Source organism: Zalophus californianus, chromosome 14, assembly GCF_009762305.2.
Source record: "Zalophus californianus isolate mZalCal1 chromosome 14, mZalCal1.pri.v2, whole genome shotgun sequence".
NCBI lineage: Eukaryota > Metazoa > Chordata > Mammalia > Carnivora > Otariidae > Zalophus > Zalophus californianus.
Genome location: NC_045608.1, coordinates 44,419,220 through 44,436,198, shown reverse-complemented (window position 1 = coordinate 44,436,198; position 16,979 = coordinate 44,419,220). Strand labels below are relative to the sequence as shown.

At 35.9% G+C, this 16,979-nt stretch overlaps 1 protein-coding gene across 11 annotated transcripts in view; it reads left to right on the top strand.

The window, feature by feature from the left end:
* The window catches only part of ESCO1 (establishment of sister chromatid cohesion N-acetyltransferase 1), an 84,618-nt gene extending 70,534 nt beyond the window's left edge, over positions 1-14,084 (top strand). For 8 of the 11 annotated variants that reach the window (XM_027575973.1, XM_027575972.1, XM_027575974.1 and 5 more), the window contains 4 exons: positions 1,504-1,593; positions 4,809-4,952; positions 9,065-9,252; positions 12,885-14,084. In XM_027575973.1, the coding sequence (XP_027431774.1) occupies positions 1,504-1,593; positions 4,809-4,952; positions 9,065-9,252; positions 12,885-13,032 (570 nt within the window). In that variant the 3' untranslated portion in view covers positions 13,033-14,084. Of the gene's footprint in view, positions 1-833; positions 958-1,503; positions 1,594-4,808; positions 4,953-9,064; positions 9,253-12,884 lie in introns of those variants that run through there. The other 3 variants (XR_003516892.2, XR_003516891.2, XM_027575977.1) reach the window with 3 other exon arrangements.
* Positions 14,085-16,979: the final 2,895 nt, after the last annotated feature.

Genomic DNA, 16,979 nt, shown 5'->3' with positions numbered 1-16,979 from the left:
GATCATGACCGGAGCCGAAGGCAGATGTTTAACAACTGAGCCACCCAGGCGCCCCCCAACTATGACTTTCTTATAAATGAGGGTTACTTAAGTTTTCTAGTTCTTCATTGAATTTGTGGTTGAACTTTTAAAACGAAAACTCCATTTTCATTTTTATTGAAAATGGATTTATTTTAAAAGTGTTTCCCAAATTAACATAGTAATATAAATTTGTTTTTAAAGAGTTGATATCTTTTATGTTTTAAAAATTGTTTACTTAAATTCAGGTTTAATTTCTAAATTGAAAAAAAAATGACTTCTGTGGCTGTTGTTCTGCTCCTTTGCAAATCTTGAGAACTTTTTAACCAATCATAATTATAATCACCTGAAGCTTACTTTATCTTTGGGTGCTCTATTTTTTAAATGAATTCTCATTTTATGTACTTCAGATTGTTACATTTACCAAGCTTATTACTAGACTTTTTGTCCCCAAGATCCTGCCCCTCTCCTCAAAAAATCATTCTAAATTATTTAAGAAAATCAGCCTCTTCTCTGACTTGCCATATTTTTTAAAAATGTAGTTACTTTTTTCTTGGTTTTATTGAGCTTTCATTGTCTTAAAAGATCTCAGAAGATCATGGTTTTCTCTAGTAGAAGTACGTATTCCTTCTTGAAAGGCCCTTTTTTTTTTTTTTTTTTAATGTAAAGTTGGTTGGGTAAGACAAATGAAACAACCAGTTAAGCTCATTCCTTCTGTACTTATTATTAACTTCAAAGCTCCTAGTTTTAACCTCTGGTTCAGTCCCATCTTACTAGATTTAAGTGGCTTTTGTTTTGTTTTGTTTTTCATGCAGGTTCTGCTCATTAATCACCACGAGTGTGGATCTGAAGAAGAGTTTATTACCTCTCTTTTTTTGAGTATGTTTAACTTCAGATACACACAACGTAGCTTCTCCTTCCCTATTAGATTCTTAGAAGGTAGTTATATTTTTATAGTCTCCTTCTTGTGACTTTGATAGTTGTGATCAATAAGAATAAAAACTATTCCTTACTACATACTGGGCTACTGCATGCAAATCAGTTCATTTAAAACCTCCTGGAGGTCTTTGGCATGCCAGACATAAAACCATGAGTGTTTGTTTGTGGAGGTAACCATGTTCCAAAGAAATTTAAGAGTTAAATTCTTTTATCAAGAAACGGGAGAGTTATCTTTTAGGCTCTGGGAATCACTTTTAAGGGGCTTGCTTTTGGTGCGTGATTTTCAAAATTAATTTAAAATGGGAAATGATAAGAATATTCTTGTGGTATTAGATTTCTGAATGAGTAGTATAGAGAAATTAATTTGCATTGTACCCACTGTATGCCTAACAAAATAGCTGATTCATCATATCTTATCAGTTAAACATTAATGAGAATATTTTTCCATACTTGCAATTTTTAGATACATCAATATATTTTTCTTCTTATCTGTGAATCTGATGAATGAAATATAACATAAAATTCATTCATATTTTTTATATCTAGGGTTGGAAAAAAGAAAGAATTTTGGCTGAATATCCTGATGGCAGGATAATAATGGTTCTTCCTGAAGACCCAAAGTATGCTCTGAAAAAGGTAAATGTCCAGTGAAATTTCATGTAGAATGGATAATGTCTAATTTTTTGAGAGAGAGAGGGGGAGGAGAAGAGGGAGAGGGAGAAGCAGACTCCCCACTGAGCAGGGAGCCCAACAAGGGGCTCAATCTCAGGACCCTGAGATCATGACACAAACCTAAGGCAGATACTTAACCAACTGAGCCACCCAGGCGCCTGTAGATAATGTAATTTTGTAGTCATTTTAACAGGATAGCGCATTACTGGCATAGCATGTTTAAGCACGAGCTCTGAAAACAGCAAATAAGCACTTAAAGACTATACTTAAAAATTATGCTTAAATTTATGTGTCTAGGATATGTGAAATAAATTTTTAGTGAATTGATTACTGTCCCATGTTACCAATAATTTGAGTGACGGAATGAATAAAAGGCATGCTAGTTGTTTAATGCCACATTAGTGACTTTAAGAGTCAGAATTACAGGGGCACCTGCCTGCTCAGTTGCAAGATCATGTGACTGTTGATCTCAGGGTTGTGAGTTCGAGTCCCATGTAGGGCATAGAGATTACTTAAATAAATAAAAAACTTGGGGGTGTGCCTGGGTGGTTCAGTCGGTTAAGCGTCCTACTCTTGATTTTGTCTCAGGTCATGATCTTAGGGTCATGATCTCAGGGTTGTGAGATCAAGCCCTGCGTTGAGCCCCACGTTGGGCTCCTTGCTCAGTGTAGAGTCTGCTTAGGCTTCTCTCTCTCTCTCCCTGTACCCCTCCCCCTGCTTGTGCTCTCTTCCTCTAAAATAAATAAATAAATCTATTAGTTAAAAAAAGTATTACTTTCATTAAAAAAATCAGAATTATAATTAAAATTTGACAATAACTTAGAAAATTAACAATTGTAAAGTTTCATGTTGAGAGTAAATTTTTAAATAAAAGCTTATTGTAGAAGAAGATATAATAATAGGTCATAGAGGGTCACCTGGGTGTCACAGTCGGTTAAGCATCTGACTCTTGGTTTCGGCTCAGGTTGTGATCTCAGGGTCATGAGATCGAGCCCCATGTTGGGCTCTGCTGGGAGTCTCCCATGAGACTGTCTCTCCCTCTGTCCCTCCCCCCACTGCTCTGCTCTTTCTCTCTCATAAATAAATAAATCTTTTTCAAAAAGTCATAGAAGTTCTGAAATTAAACATTAGGTAATCATAAAATGTTAAAGAAATCCTCTTATCTGGTGTGAGCCAGGCTTAGTCCAACTTTTAGAATTCCATACTTTGAAGGTTCAGAGAGATAATGAAGTCTGGATTCATTTTATTATATTGGGTATCTTAAAAGGCAGGAAACCATAGGATAAACTTATTTTGAAATGACTTAATATTAATTACATTTTCAAATAATATGCTCAAAATGTTTCCTTCACCCTCCGTCTGCCTTTTCAGAAGTACCTTATAATGTAACGTGGTGGGTCCAGTTGTCTTTTGAAAAACTTAGTTTCACTAGAGTGTGTCCAAAATGTCTAGGAAACACAAGGGAAATGTTTTATTTATTGTTCTTTTTTTTAGGTTAACAATTGGACCTCTTTCAATTTAGGAAAACTTCACTTGAAAGGGTGACCTTATTATTTGAAAATATAACTAACATTCTACTTTATCTTGTGGTTTTTGACTTTTCACATGCCTTGTATTATGTATGACTGGACAATCCCAGATAACCAAATAAGCTCCCATACTACCACTGCCTAATAATATAGACAATAACATTTAGAATGACATGTAACCATGCCACCTGTCTTATATTTGAAACATTGATCCTTGTCACAAAAACAAATACTTGTTAATTAATATTGGATTAGTGATTGATAAAATGAAAATTAAATTATGTAATTTTTGGAATTCCAACTATTACCGTTGGAAATGAACAGTGGGAAATTTGCTACACCACCGTATGTGGCATTCAGACTTTCTTAACTAAGAATCTTCAGTAAATGCTAACTTCCTCATTTTAGTTTCTTAGGGCAAAATCTTAGTAACAGTGTCGTATGTTACTAGTCAGTAATCCATAGTGGGTTAAAAATTAAAATCTAAGGAATTGTGAGTCATTTGCTTTTAGGAACTGAATTGTGAGTTGTGTTATGGGACACTGTTCCAGGATTGGGAGGACTTGAGTTTACATCCCTGAACATGGTATTCTGCATGTCAGAGGTATGAATACTTAACCCTCCGAGGGGTTATTTTAATTTAATTTATTTTTTTAAAAAGATTTTATTTATTTATTTGACAGAGAGAGACACAGCGAGAGAGGGAACACAAACAGGGGGAGTGGGAGAGGAAGAAGCAGGCTTCCCACAGAGCAGGGAGCCCGATGCGGGGCTCGATCCCAGGACCCCAGGATCATGATCTGAGCCGAAGGCAGACGCTTAACAACTGAGCCACCCAGGCACCCCTGGGGTTATTTTAATTTTAAACTTAGTAATACAAATGAATGTTGGACTGAATATTTGCATTTTATTTTTTAACTGGAGAAGGAACTAATGTTTGATTACCTACAGAAACCTTTGACTTTGAGCCTCCAGAAGCTCGAGCTTATCATATTTGACCTTGACCACAGTTCTAGAGGTAGACTAGAAGAAGCACAGTTTGATGCCATATTAGCATTATTTCTGCTCTTTGGTTTTCTAGATGTCCAATATCTGACATGGGAAAGTTACCTTTGAACTTTCTTTCTTGCATATGTAAAGTGAGGGACCATAGACCCAAGAAATGTTGGGTTTAAATAAGATAATATTTATAAAGTGCTTTGCATAGTATCTGGCCAGTGGTGGTTAAGGAATAAACATGTGTTTCTTTCCTCTGTGCTCACTTCCATTTTACTGATGAGAGTACTAATTAAGGCTTGGGAAGACAAGTGCTTGCCTGGCTAAGATTCCAGTGAAGTTCTCTTCAATTCTCAAACCAGTGATGCTTCTAATGCTTTAATGTTCTTATTGTCTATTGTAGGAGCTCTCACTGTTCTTGTTACTTAGACTGCTGGGCTTGGCATTACTGTCCAGTTCTTTCCCCATTTTGCACGTTGTTTCACAGGCCTTGAGAAACATTACTGGTTAGCATAATCATTGCAAAGAGCTCTTCTGTAGGCAATATTCTGCTTGGAATAATATGCTCAACTTACTGAACTGAAATAGTATGTTTTAACATGTATACAGTGCTTCCTTTCATTGTTACAAAATACACTGTTCTTTATTTGGCAGGTTGACGAGATTAGAGAGATGGTTGATAATGATTTAGGTTTCCAACAGGCCCCACTAATGTGCTATTCCAGAACTAAAACACTTCTCTTTATTTCTAATGACAAAAAAGTAGTTGGCTGCCTAATTGCAGAACATATCCAGTGGGTAAGTGACTTTTAAAGAGTGTTCTGATTTGTAATTTGGTGTCTAATGAGTTTACTGTGTAATCTTGAATAACACAATCCTGGTAAATTTACATTTTATACAGGGAAGCATGTGAATGTTGGAATTGCCGTGTCTAAATTTTTACTAAGCAGAATTATATCTTTTATGGGAATTAGTTTCTCAAGTCAGTATATAAAATAAAAATTCTATAAATCAAAAAGTACTGTTAAATTTCGTTTAGGAAGTTTCCATGTTGGGTACTAATGTAATGTTTGTCTCCATTCCTTCAGTATTGGAATAAAAGCAGAGGTTGGCAAACTGTTGGCCCAAGGGCAAAATCCAGCCTGTTTTTTTAAATAAAATTTTATTATAATTACAATACAATTTAAATACAATATAATATAAGCAGTGCCCATTTGCTTACACATTGTCTCTGGCTGGTTCACACTAGACTGAATTGAGTAGTTGCAACGGAAACCTGTTGGGTTGCAGAGCCTAAAATACTATCTGGTTCTTTATAAAAAGTTGTCCACTTCTTTTTTTTTTTTTTTTTTTTGACTTAAAAATTTTTTATTGTTATGTTAATCACCATACATTACATCATTGGTTTTTGATGTAGTGTTCCATGATTCATTGTTTGTGTATGACGTGCAGTGCTCCATGTAGAACGTGCCCTCTTTAATACCCATCACCAGGCTAAACCATCCCCCTACCCAGTAGTGCAATTGCTGGATCGTATGGGAGCTCTATTTTCAACTTTTTGAGGAACCTCCATACTGTTTTCCAGAGTGGCTGCACCAGCTTGTATTCCCACCAACAGTGTAGGAGGGTCCCCTTTCTCCACATCCCCGCCAACATCTGTCATTTCCTGACTTGTTAATTTTAGCCATTCTGACTGGTGTGAGGTGGTATCTCACTGAGGTTTTGATTTGGATTTCCCTGATGCTGAGTGATGTTAAGCACTTTTTCATGTGTCTTTTGGCCATTTGGATGTCTTCTTTGGAAAACTGTTCGTGTCTTCTGCCCATTTCTTGATTGGATTATTTGTTCTTTGGGTGTTGAGTTTGATAAATTCTTTATAGATTTTGGATACTAGCCCTTAATCTGATACGTCATTTGCAAATATCTTCTCCCATTCTGTCGGTTGTCTTTTGGTTTTGTGGACTGTTTCTTTGGCTGTGCAAAAGCTTTTTATCTTGATGAAATCCCAGTAGTTCATTTTTGCCCTTACTTCCCTTGCTTTCGGCGATGTTTCTAGGAAGAAGTTGCTGCGGCTGAGGTCGAAGAGGTTGCTGCCTGTGTTCTTTAGGATTTTGATGGACTCCTGTCTCACATTTAGGTCGTTTCAACCATTTGGAGTCTATTTTTGTGTGTGGTGTAAGGAAATGGTCCAGTTTCATTCTTCTGCATGTGGCTGTCCAATTTTCCCAACACCATTTGTTGAAGAGACTGTCTTTTTTCCATTTTCCATTCTTTCCTGCTTTGTCAAAGATGAGTTGACCATAGAGTTGAGGGTCCATTTCTGGGCTCTCTATTCTGTTCCATTGATCTATGTGTCTGTTTTTGTGCCAGTACCATACTGTCATGATGACAGCTTTGTAATAGAGCTGGAAGTCCGGAATTGTGATGCCGACAGCTTTGCTTTTCTTTTTCAACATTCCTCTGGCTATTCGGGGTCTCTTCTGGTTCCATACAAATTTTAGGATTATTTGTTCTATTTCTTTGAAAAAAGTGGATGGTATTTTGATGGGGATTGCACTGAATGTGTAGATTGCTCTAGGTAGCATTGACATCTTCACAATATTTGTTCTTCCAATCCATGAGCATGGAACGTTTTTCCATTTCTTTGTGTCTTCCTCAATTTCTTTCATGAGTATTTTATAGTTTTTTGAGTACAGATCCTTTGCCTCTTTGGTTAGATTTATTCCTAGGTATCTTATGGTTTTGGGTGCAATCGTAAATGGGACTGATTCCTTAATTTCTCTTTTTTCTGTCTTGTTGGTGTATAGGAATGCCACTGATTTCTGTGCATTGATTTTATATCCTGCCACTTTACTGAATGAATTCCTGTATGAGTTCTAGCAGTTTTGGGGTGGAGTCTTTTGGGTTTTCCACATAAAGTATCATATCATCTGCAAAGAGTGAGAGTTTGACTTCTTTGCCGATTTGGATGCCTTTGATTTCTTTTTGTTGTCTGATTGCTGTGGCTAGGACTTCTAATATATGTTGAATAGCAGTGGTGATAGTGAACACCCCTGCCGTGTTCCTGACCTTAGGGGGAAAGCTCTCATTTTTTTCCCCATTGAAAATGATATTTGCTGTAGGTTTTTCATAGATGGCTTTTATGATATTGAGATATGTACGCTCTGTCCTTATACTCTGAAGAGTTTTGGTCAAGAAAGGATGCTGTACTTTGTCAAATGCTTTTTCTGCATCTATTGAGAGGATCATACGATTCTTGTTCTTTCTTTTGTAATGTATTATATCACGATTGATTTGCGGATGTTGAAACCAACCTTGCAGTCCAGGGATAAATCCCACTTGGATCCTATTGGGTAGTATTTTGGTAAGAATTTTTGCATCCATGTTCATCAAGGATATTGGTCTGTAATTCTCCTTTTTGATGGGGTCTTTTTCTGGGTTGGGGATCAAGGTAATGGTGGCCTCATAAAACGAGTTTGGAAGTTTTCCTTCCATTTCTGTTTTTTGGAACAGTTTCAGAAGAATAGGTATTAATTCTTTAAATGTTTGGTAGAATTCCCCTGGGAAGCCCTGGGCTTTTGTTTGCTGGGAGATTTTTGATGACTGCTTCAATTTCTTTAGTGGTAGATCACCACTTCTTTGCTTGAGCTCTAGGTGAGAAGTTGACTTGTATTTAGGAGCCAAATTGTACAAAAAATAAAAGAATCACAATAAAAGGGATATATTCACATTGTGTAAGTTATGTAGTAACTGACCAACTTATGAGAACAGAAGATTCTAGACTCTCTAATCATGCTCATTTTGAGGAATACCTCATTTGAATTGTCTTTTTTCAGCTGAGTTCTTGTTTGTGAATTCAGTGCACATTGGATATGATTTTTGTTTAGTTGGTATCTGTATATTAATAATTTCCTGCAAACTATGTTTTATAAAAATTTTCTTATAAAAAGTCAAAACAAGTCTTTATGAGTTAATTTCTATATGTTAATTTTAAAAATCAGTCTTAAATTGTGTGGCTTTATGAATCTTGCTGTTTATATTAACAAAATTGATTTAAATGAATAGCTGTGATAAGGTAATTTGGGGATATAAATTTGATATAAAATGACTTACAGAGTTTGCCATATTGAAATTGAGTTAATTTTACATAGTGTATACCCTTGTGTTTTTTTCAATTTATATTCTGCCTAGTTCCAAAAATCACTTTTGCAGTGTTTAGAAGATAGCTGTGTAATGTTTGTTTGTTAATTCTTCATTGTATTGTCTAATCGTTTTAAGATTTATACCATGTTCTGTCAGAAGGCTGGCTGTTGTCCAGCTAGACTGGTAGAGGAGATGATACTATGTTTTTTAAAGCACTTTAGTTTTTTTTTTTTAAAGAGATGGAAATGTGCGGAAAGCAGCTTTTTGAATTTTTGATTGTTCTGCCATCCCTAGTCCTAGTTCCTGCACAGTTATGAACCCTAGAACTATGGCAGTAATCACAGAAACAGTTGTTATGACTGCTGAGTTCTTGACATGTACTTTTGCTTGTCCTTAGAATGTGGGAGGTAGAGAAAAAAATAACAGTTGCCATTATGGACCAGCCATGATGGGCAAGGTATTTTATATGTATTACCTTATTTAATTTCTCTACAATTTTCTGAGAGAAGTGGTAGATATCTCTAGTTTATAGATAAGGAACCCAAATCTTAATTTGTTAACTGCTTTTGTGGTCACATAACTGGTAAGTAAATTAGAACCGAATGTAGATTCAGATCTGTTTCCTAAAGTGGGAGTGAAAGAATAAGTGGCCCCCATAGTTTGTTAAGCCAGACAAATGGAGCAGCCTCCTCACTAAGGTCAGTACTAGACAATTGCTAGTTAACATTCTCACTTTAAAATTTTTCCCTCTAATTTTGATACCTTAGGGCTACAGAGTTATAGAAGAGAAACATCCAGTAATCAGGTCAGAGGAAGAAAAAGTCAGATTTGAAAGGCAAAAAGCCTGGTGCTGTTCAACATTGCCAGAGCCTGCAATCTGTGGAATCAGTCGGATATGGGTATTCAGCATGATGCGTCGGAAGAAAATTGCTTCTCGCATGATTGAATGCCTAAGGTAACTTGAATGTGATTCTTCAAGTGGTTTTCTGTAGTTTTAAGATTTAAGGAGATTTTTAGTATCAAGACTGGCATTTAATCTTAAATCTATAACATTTATCTTAATTTAAAATTTGCATAAGATTGTCAGTGTATTGGATCTTTGTTTTTTATGTGAAGTTAATCTGAGGGGAGAGAAAACACTATCAGTTAAATACTATTAAACTATTTTTACTTACTTGTAACTATGTTATTAGGCCAAAATAACCCAGTTATTTCAAACCGTTCAATATTGGAGAATTTTAAAGATAACCAAATAAATGTGAGAATTTGGAATTTAAAATTGCTTTTAGAAAAATTTGTCTTAAATTAGGAATATTATTTGTAAATTATCTAAGTCTCCTACTAGTTTTTCTTTTTGCTATTTTTATTGCTTGATGTTAAATTAAAGGTATAGAGGAAAAGACTCAGATAAATTGCATGTTTTTTTTTTTTGTTCTTTAAAGTACCTTTGCCAGAGGATTATTGGAGGTTCAAATTAATCACACAGATGAGGTTTTTACGTCAGTCTCATGTTTTTGTTTATTTCTGGAATCCCTGTCTGCTATTATCTGTAGGTATAGCTTTCAAAGTAGTCCATCATTGTTGTGAGATCCTAAGGATCTAGGAATCTTAGAACCTTAATGTGTTTCTGGTCTTTCCCTCTTACTTTATTGTAAAGTAGTGATCCAGAAGGGCTCAGGTCTACCCGCCCTTTTCATGACAAGAGGCAAGTCTGTTTTTAGCTCTTTCAAAACTAAACCTGGAAAATGCAGCTGCTTAAATAATAGTCCTGAATATGAGGGTATTGCACCTCCTTTAAGTCTTGTAAATTTATGTCTTACGACAACCCTAAGATGGTTCTAGTTTATAAAAACATTACACAGTGTAGCCATTGCATTTGTTGTGTGTGATAGTGAGATGCCCCCATAAGCTTCCTGTTAAAACTCATATAGAGTTTCTACTTTTTTCATTTATTGTTCTTTCTTATGTACCTAGCTCACCTTGTTAAGATTATAGTGTGAAAATTCTAATAGTCTGTATCCGGCTAAATTGAAAAAAAAACTTTTAAACAACAGCTTTATTGAGATATAATTACATAGCATAAAACTTAACTCTTTAAATTATACAATTCAGTGGGTTTTAATATATTCAGAAGGCTGTGCAACCATCACCACTATCTAATTCCAGAACATTTCCGTCACTGGCCCCCTAAAACCCATACCTATTAGCAGTCACTCCCCATTTCCCTCTCCCCCAGCTTCTGGCAATCACTAATCTACTTTCTATCTGAATGGATTTTCCTATTCTGAACATTTCATATAAATGGATTCCTATAATAAATGACCTTTTGTGACTGGTTTCTTTTCCTTAGCATGCTTTCAAAGATCATCTGTGTTGTAGCATGTATTTGTGTGCTTCATCCTTTTTTTTAAATTTTTATTTTTTTAAATTTTTTTTTTTAAGATTTTATTTATTTGACAGAGACATAGCGAGAGAGGGAACACAAGCAGGGGGAGGGGGAGAGGGAGAAGCAAGCTTCCCGCGGGGCAGGGAGCCTGATGCGGGGCTTGATCCCAGGACACTGGGACCATGACCTGAGCCGAAGGCAGATGCCTAACGACTGAGCAACCCAGGCGCCCCTGCTTCATCCCTTTTTTTATTGCCAGATGAAATCCCACTGTATGGATGTATCACATTTCATTTATCCATTCATCAGTTGATGAACGGGGGTGGCTTGGTTACACTTTTGGCTATTATGAATAATCTGTGAACATTCATGTACAAATTTTTGTGTATTTTTATTTCCCTTGGTAAGTAGAGAAGTGTTTGCATGTTTTTGTTTCTCTTGGTATATACCTAGGAGTAGAATTGTTGGGCCATATAGTAACTGTATGTATAACATTTTGAGGACCTGCCAAACTGCTTATCAAAGCAGCTACACTATTTTACAATCCCACCAGCAACGTATGTATGAAGGTTCTAATTTCTCCACATCCTCATCAGCATTTGTTACTGTCTGTTTAATTTTAGCCATCCTAGTGAGTATGAAGTGGTATTTCATTTTGGCTTTGATCTACATTTTCCTAATGGCTAATGAGCATCTTTTCATGTGCTTATTGGCCATTTACGGATGTTCTTCAGGGAACTACCTATTCAAATCCAATGTCCATTGTTAAATTAATTTATCTTTTTCTTATTGTAATAGTTCTTTATTCTGGAGACAAGTCCCTTATCAGGTTTAAGATCTGCAGATATTTTCTACCTTTTCATAGCTGTCTTTTCATCTTCTCAGGTGTCCTTTGAAGCACAAAGGTCTTTAATTTTGAACTCCAAATTATATATCTTTTTCTTTTGTCACTTGTGTTTTTGGTGTCCTAAGAAGCCATTTCCTAATGCAAGGCTACAAAGATGTATACCTCTATTTTCTTCCAAGAGTTCATACTTCTAGTTCTTACATTTAGGTCTTTGATCCATTTTAAGTTAATTTTTGTGTATGATGTGAGATGGGATCCGACAGCATTCTCTTTTTCATGTGGATATCCAGTTGTCCCAGTGCCATTTGTTAAACTATTCTTTTCCATTGAATGGTCTTGGCACCCATGTCAAAGTCATTCATTGTGAGGGTTTATATCTGGACTGTTCACTTCTATTCCATCAGTCTATTCTTAAGCCATAGCACACTGCTTTTAGTTCTGTAGCTTTGTAGTATGTTGCAGAATAAGGAAGTGTGAGTTCTTGAGTTTTGTTCTTTTTCAAGATTCTTTTGACTGTTTAGTGACTCTTCCAATTTCATGAGAGTTTTAGGACCAGCTTGTTAATTTCTGCAAAGCCAGGTGTAGTTCTTCTGATTCATAAACATGGCATGTCTTTCTGTTTGTTTAAGTTCCCAGATCTTGCACCTCTTTGTTAAACTTAATCCTGTGTATTTATTCTCTTGATGTTATTATCAATGGAATTGTTTTTAAAACTTCATTTTGGATTGTTAATTTCAAGTATATAGAAATTCAGTTAATTTTTTAATATTGTTCTTGTATCCTGCAACCTTGCTGAACTCATTTTTAATTAGATCTAATGGTTTTTTTGTGAATTCCTTAGGATTTTTGTATATACAAGATCATCCAAAACTGTCTCCAGAAAGAGGTAGTTTTACTTCTTCCTTCTTAATCTGCTTTTTAATTTCTTTTCCTTGTCTAATTACCCTGGCTAGAGCCTGCAGTAAGTACACTGTTGAATAGAAGAGGTATAAACAGATAGGTTTCCTTGTTCTTGATCTTTGGGAAACAGTTTTCAGTCTTTCACATTAATTTTGATGTTGCCTGACGCTCTTTATCAGGTTGAGGAAGTTCCTTCTCAGAATTGTTGAGTATTTTTATCAAGAAAAGGTGTTGGGTAAATGTTTTTTAAAACCGTTGTTACTTTCATAAAATTTTTTTACCTCAGGTTATTAATAATCTAGATGAGTGATTATTTTCAACAATTTTTAGAACATACAACATTACCTAAAAGTTTTACTGGTCAAATTTTACTTGATAGGTTTTTCCAGTTTTAATGATAAAAATGTTAATTTCTTTCTTTTTACCCTTCCACACCCCCTCCCTTTTTTAATAGGAGTAACTTTATATATGGCTCATATTTGAGTAAAGAAGAAATTGCTTTCTCAGATCCCACTCCTGATGGAAAACTATTTGCAACACAGTACTGTGGCACTGGTCAGTTTCTGGTATATAATTTTATTAATGGACAAAATAGCACCTAAAACAAATTCGTGCCTGCAGTACTAGAAGACATCTACTGAAGAGAATGGATTGGTTGCTGACTTTAACCAGGAACTAGGGCCATTTTTATTACGATGAACTCAGGACTGGCAACAACTGTAAGGTTGTTCCATTTTCATAAAATTGGAAACAATGCAGTAATAGCTTATTATTGTTTTGTTTTTTAAAGAAGATATTTTATTATCTTTTACAGAAATTTATGATTGATGTATTTTATCTATAGTTATTTAGACATGTTTACATGCAGCAGATAATTGTTCATAGTGGACTGAAAACTAATGCAAGGACTATGGTCTCAGTGATAAGTATATTTTGAAGTTCTTAATATGGAAATATACCAGTGTAGCTTGGTACTGTATTTTTTTATATTGATCTGCTGATACCAGTTATAGTTTTAAAGATTGTATTTTTACAGAGCGGGAACCAATGTTTTTGGTTCTTATTCAAGGAGGGTGCAATATTGCATGTCAGAGAATTCAAAGCTAATTCTTAAAGGGCCTGAAATACATTTTAAAGGAACCCCTGCAAAAAGGCATAGTTCCAAATAAGCAGGAAGAATTTGGAATATTGAACATTTTCTTCCATTTCTTTCTTTCCTATTCTTGATGCAGGAAGAAGTGGAAGGTGGTAAAGAATTGAGGCTTTTCTTCTTGGAGAGCTATAAAGTGACTAGAATTAGAAAGTACCCTCTAAAGTTTATTATTCTTTCATTCCGGTTTTATTTCTTAAAGTAAGTGGCACCTGGGCACACTTAGGCTATTAACAAATCCCAAAGAGGTCTATAAAAACCTATGGAATAGTTGTAAGCTAACTATGGATGACTTGGTATCTGCTTTGTTATTCCTCAGAAATACTACACTGAGTATATGCCCGCGTTACTGGACTTCATTTTGATACTTGTCAATCCTTCATAGTGCCCTCTACTTTTAAAGGGTTTATATGTTGAAAAACTGCTGTGGCCTTTTATGACCTGTATATAATGTAGAATAAAATAATAAAATACTTGATAGCTTTTTCTAAGTGATAAATGTGATAATAGTGTGTTGTCATTTGTGCTTTTTCAGGGAGTTAAGTTTGATACCTTAAAATAGAATTAAAACACCAGCTTCTTAGAAGTTTCACCATTTTGCCAGAGGACCAGTATATCTGTAACAACTCTGAACTTGGTCTTCAAAAGGCAAAATCCTAACAGAATTTTTCTGGTCTTTCAGAGAAAGAGCGAGCCATAGCCCAAGAATGAAGCACCACTTCATTTAACATAGATTATTTTTATGAGCTGAAATAATCATATCTCCATTAAAAACCAGCTAAAATTTAGGGCTTTAAATTAGCAGGTGTGTATTTTACCCCCCCATAGGTGTATGCTTTTTAAACTTAAAGAGTGGTACAAAGCTCTGTATTCTGTTTGTAGGGGTGTAAATATTTCCCTCTGACTCATCATGATAGTCTGACTTTGACACTCCCTTTCCCTTTGGACTAGAAACTATTCTAGTCATCCCTGATGTCCTCATTTGGCTGACAAGGAGCGTAACTTTTAAAAAGAGGACTTTTTCAGGTATAGTATAGATGCTCTAGTAACTGTTAATTTCATAATACAGCATGATACAGACCCAACTTCCACAGAAGCCATAGTATGCTTCTTTGTGGAGCCAAACTTGGTGGTTTTAAAGGGACCTGGGAGTAGAGAATATACATTGGTTGGTTTAAATGTTACAGTTATTAGGAAAACCATTATTTTCATGTTTATATTGAAGACACAGCCCCTCAAATAACTTTTGTAGTCTAGGTATTTCTCTTAGTATTAATGACTTCTAATTTTTGAGTGTTTGCTGTGTGTCATGCCTTCTGTATAGTGCTGCATTATTTTATCATGACACCTCAAATGAGGAATCTGGAACTTAGAAGGTTAAGAGACTACTGTTAGCGGTCTGTGAAAAATGTTGAAACACAGAACTAAAACTGATGTGTTGTTGGAGATGAGGAGACAGATAAACTTGGGGAAGATAGAACTGAAGAACTGAAAGAGCTGACAACCAGCTGGACAAAGATCATGGCAAAGAATCTAGGGCAATTTGGAATTTTGATTTGGGTAACTGGATAGATGGATTGACTGAGAAGGGAATACTGGAGAATTATGTTGGGAGGATTGGACCACAAAGGATGAGCTCAATTTTGGTAAAGATTTTGAGGTGGTTGCAGAATCTCCAAGTGGAGATACCTGTTTGGTATATAATTGGATATGTTGATCTAGAGTTTGGAGAAGTTTGAACTAAGGAAATTTATTAATGTAGTTATTCAAAGAGTTAGAAGAGATGTCCCCACCATGGGGTTTGTAAAATGACAGGATAGGAGAGAGTTGTGAGGAACACCATCATTTAGGAGTCTCAAAGAAGAGTACCTGGGAAGAGGTAAGAGGATCAGAAGAGAGTGGTAGAAACCAAAAGAAGAGTTTTAAAAATCAAGAATGGTCAGTGCTATCACATTGCAACTGAAGCCTGAAGAATGACATTAGAAAAAGAAGAGCGGTCTTTTCGGAGGGGTGGAGGCTGTAAAGGACACAGTGAGTATACACTAATGGCCACAGTCGAACTTCAAAAGAAGTGATTCTATAATTGTGATTGTATAAATATGTCTATGAATTTGTCAGCTGCCCTTGAATAGTTGTTGGTTCAGTATAAAAATGTCTGGAGCGCCTGGGTGGTTCAGTCGGTTGAGCATCTGACTCTTGATTTTGGCTCAGGTCATGATCTCAGGGTCGTTAGGTCAAGCCCTTTTTCGGGCTCCGCGCTTGGCAGGGAGTCTGCTTGAGATTCTCTCCCTCTCATGTTGCATGCACGCGCACTCTCATTCTCTCTCAAAAATCATTAAAAAAAAAGTCTAGTTTGTAGACATCATAGGAACTACAAGTATAGATAGGAATCACAAGGTTTCATGTGTTATGCCCTTTTCTACATGGACATGCATTGGTTTTATTATAAAAAAATCAATTTTATGAGTAAAGTACAATAGACATGCAGTGACTTTGTAATTGTTCTTGCTTACATTGCATGGCTGCCCAGATATAGTCCTGCCTAGGCATATTTCACCAGGAGTTAAGATTGCTGAGTTGGTTTCTGGAGAGTGACTGCAGACACACTTTTGTCTTCTGTCTATTCTTATGGCTCTTGGGCCTTTTGGCACATAAAGGGAAGATACTGTCTTAGGATAACCCCTCCTCCTGCCACACCATTCTAGTAAAAATAAAACACACTGGACTACTTACAGAACAAAAAAGTGGTCAGAAAACGTACTGTTGCTTTCTCTTAGAACTTACTCCACCTGCTGTCATAGTCACTGAAGTGGATGCTTTCCTTAGCTCAGTGCTTGACAGTAAGGAGCAGAAGGAATTTACTGTGTGAATGGCTTTAAAACTTGGCCTCAGAGGCCCTTCCTGAAATCACCTTTAGTGATGGTTTCTTTCAGTAAAACCAGGGTTTCAGTGTTAGAACAGTGTTCTAGAGAAAGCTTATGGGTCAGTTTCCATGACTAAAGAGAGGCCTGAGGAATATTTGTTGCCTAGATGTTGTTCTAGCATTAGGTAGTTGAATACAAAGGTACAGTAGTCCGAGTTTCACAGCTTTTTGGTCCTTCCAATGGAGCAGCTGCTTTGGAATATGTAGTGGAACACTGGCAGTTTCTACTTGCTCCTGAATCTGTCACCACACTTAACAAATGTTTATCGCCCCTCCTGAGGTAAACGGCCAGGGTACCTTGGCCTAGAAGAGTGTTTTCATGGTTCTTTATCAAAGTCTACTATGCTTTACATAATAGAACTATGAAAGGCATTTTTCTGGAATAATGAGGTTTTTTTAAGATTTTTAAAATTTATTTGACAGAGACAGCAGGAGAGGGAACATAAGCAGGGGGAGTAGTAGAGGGACAGGCTTCC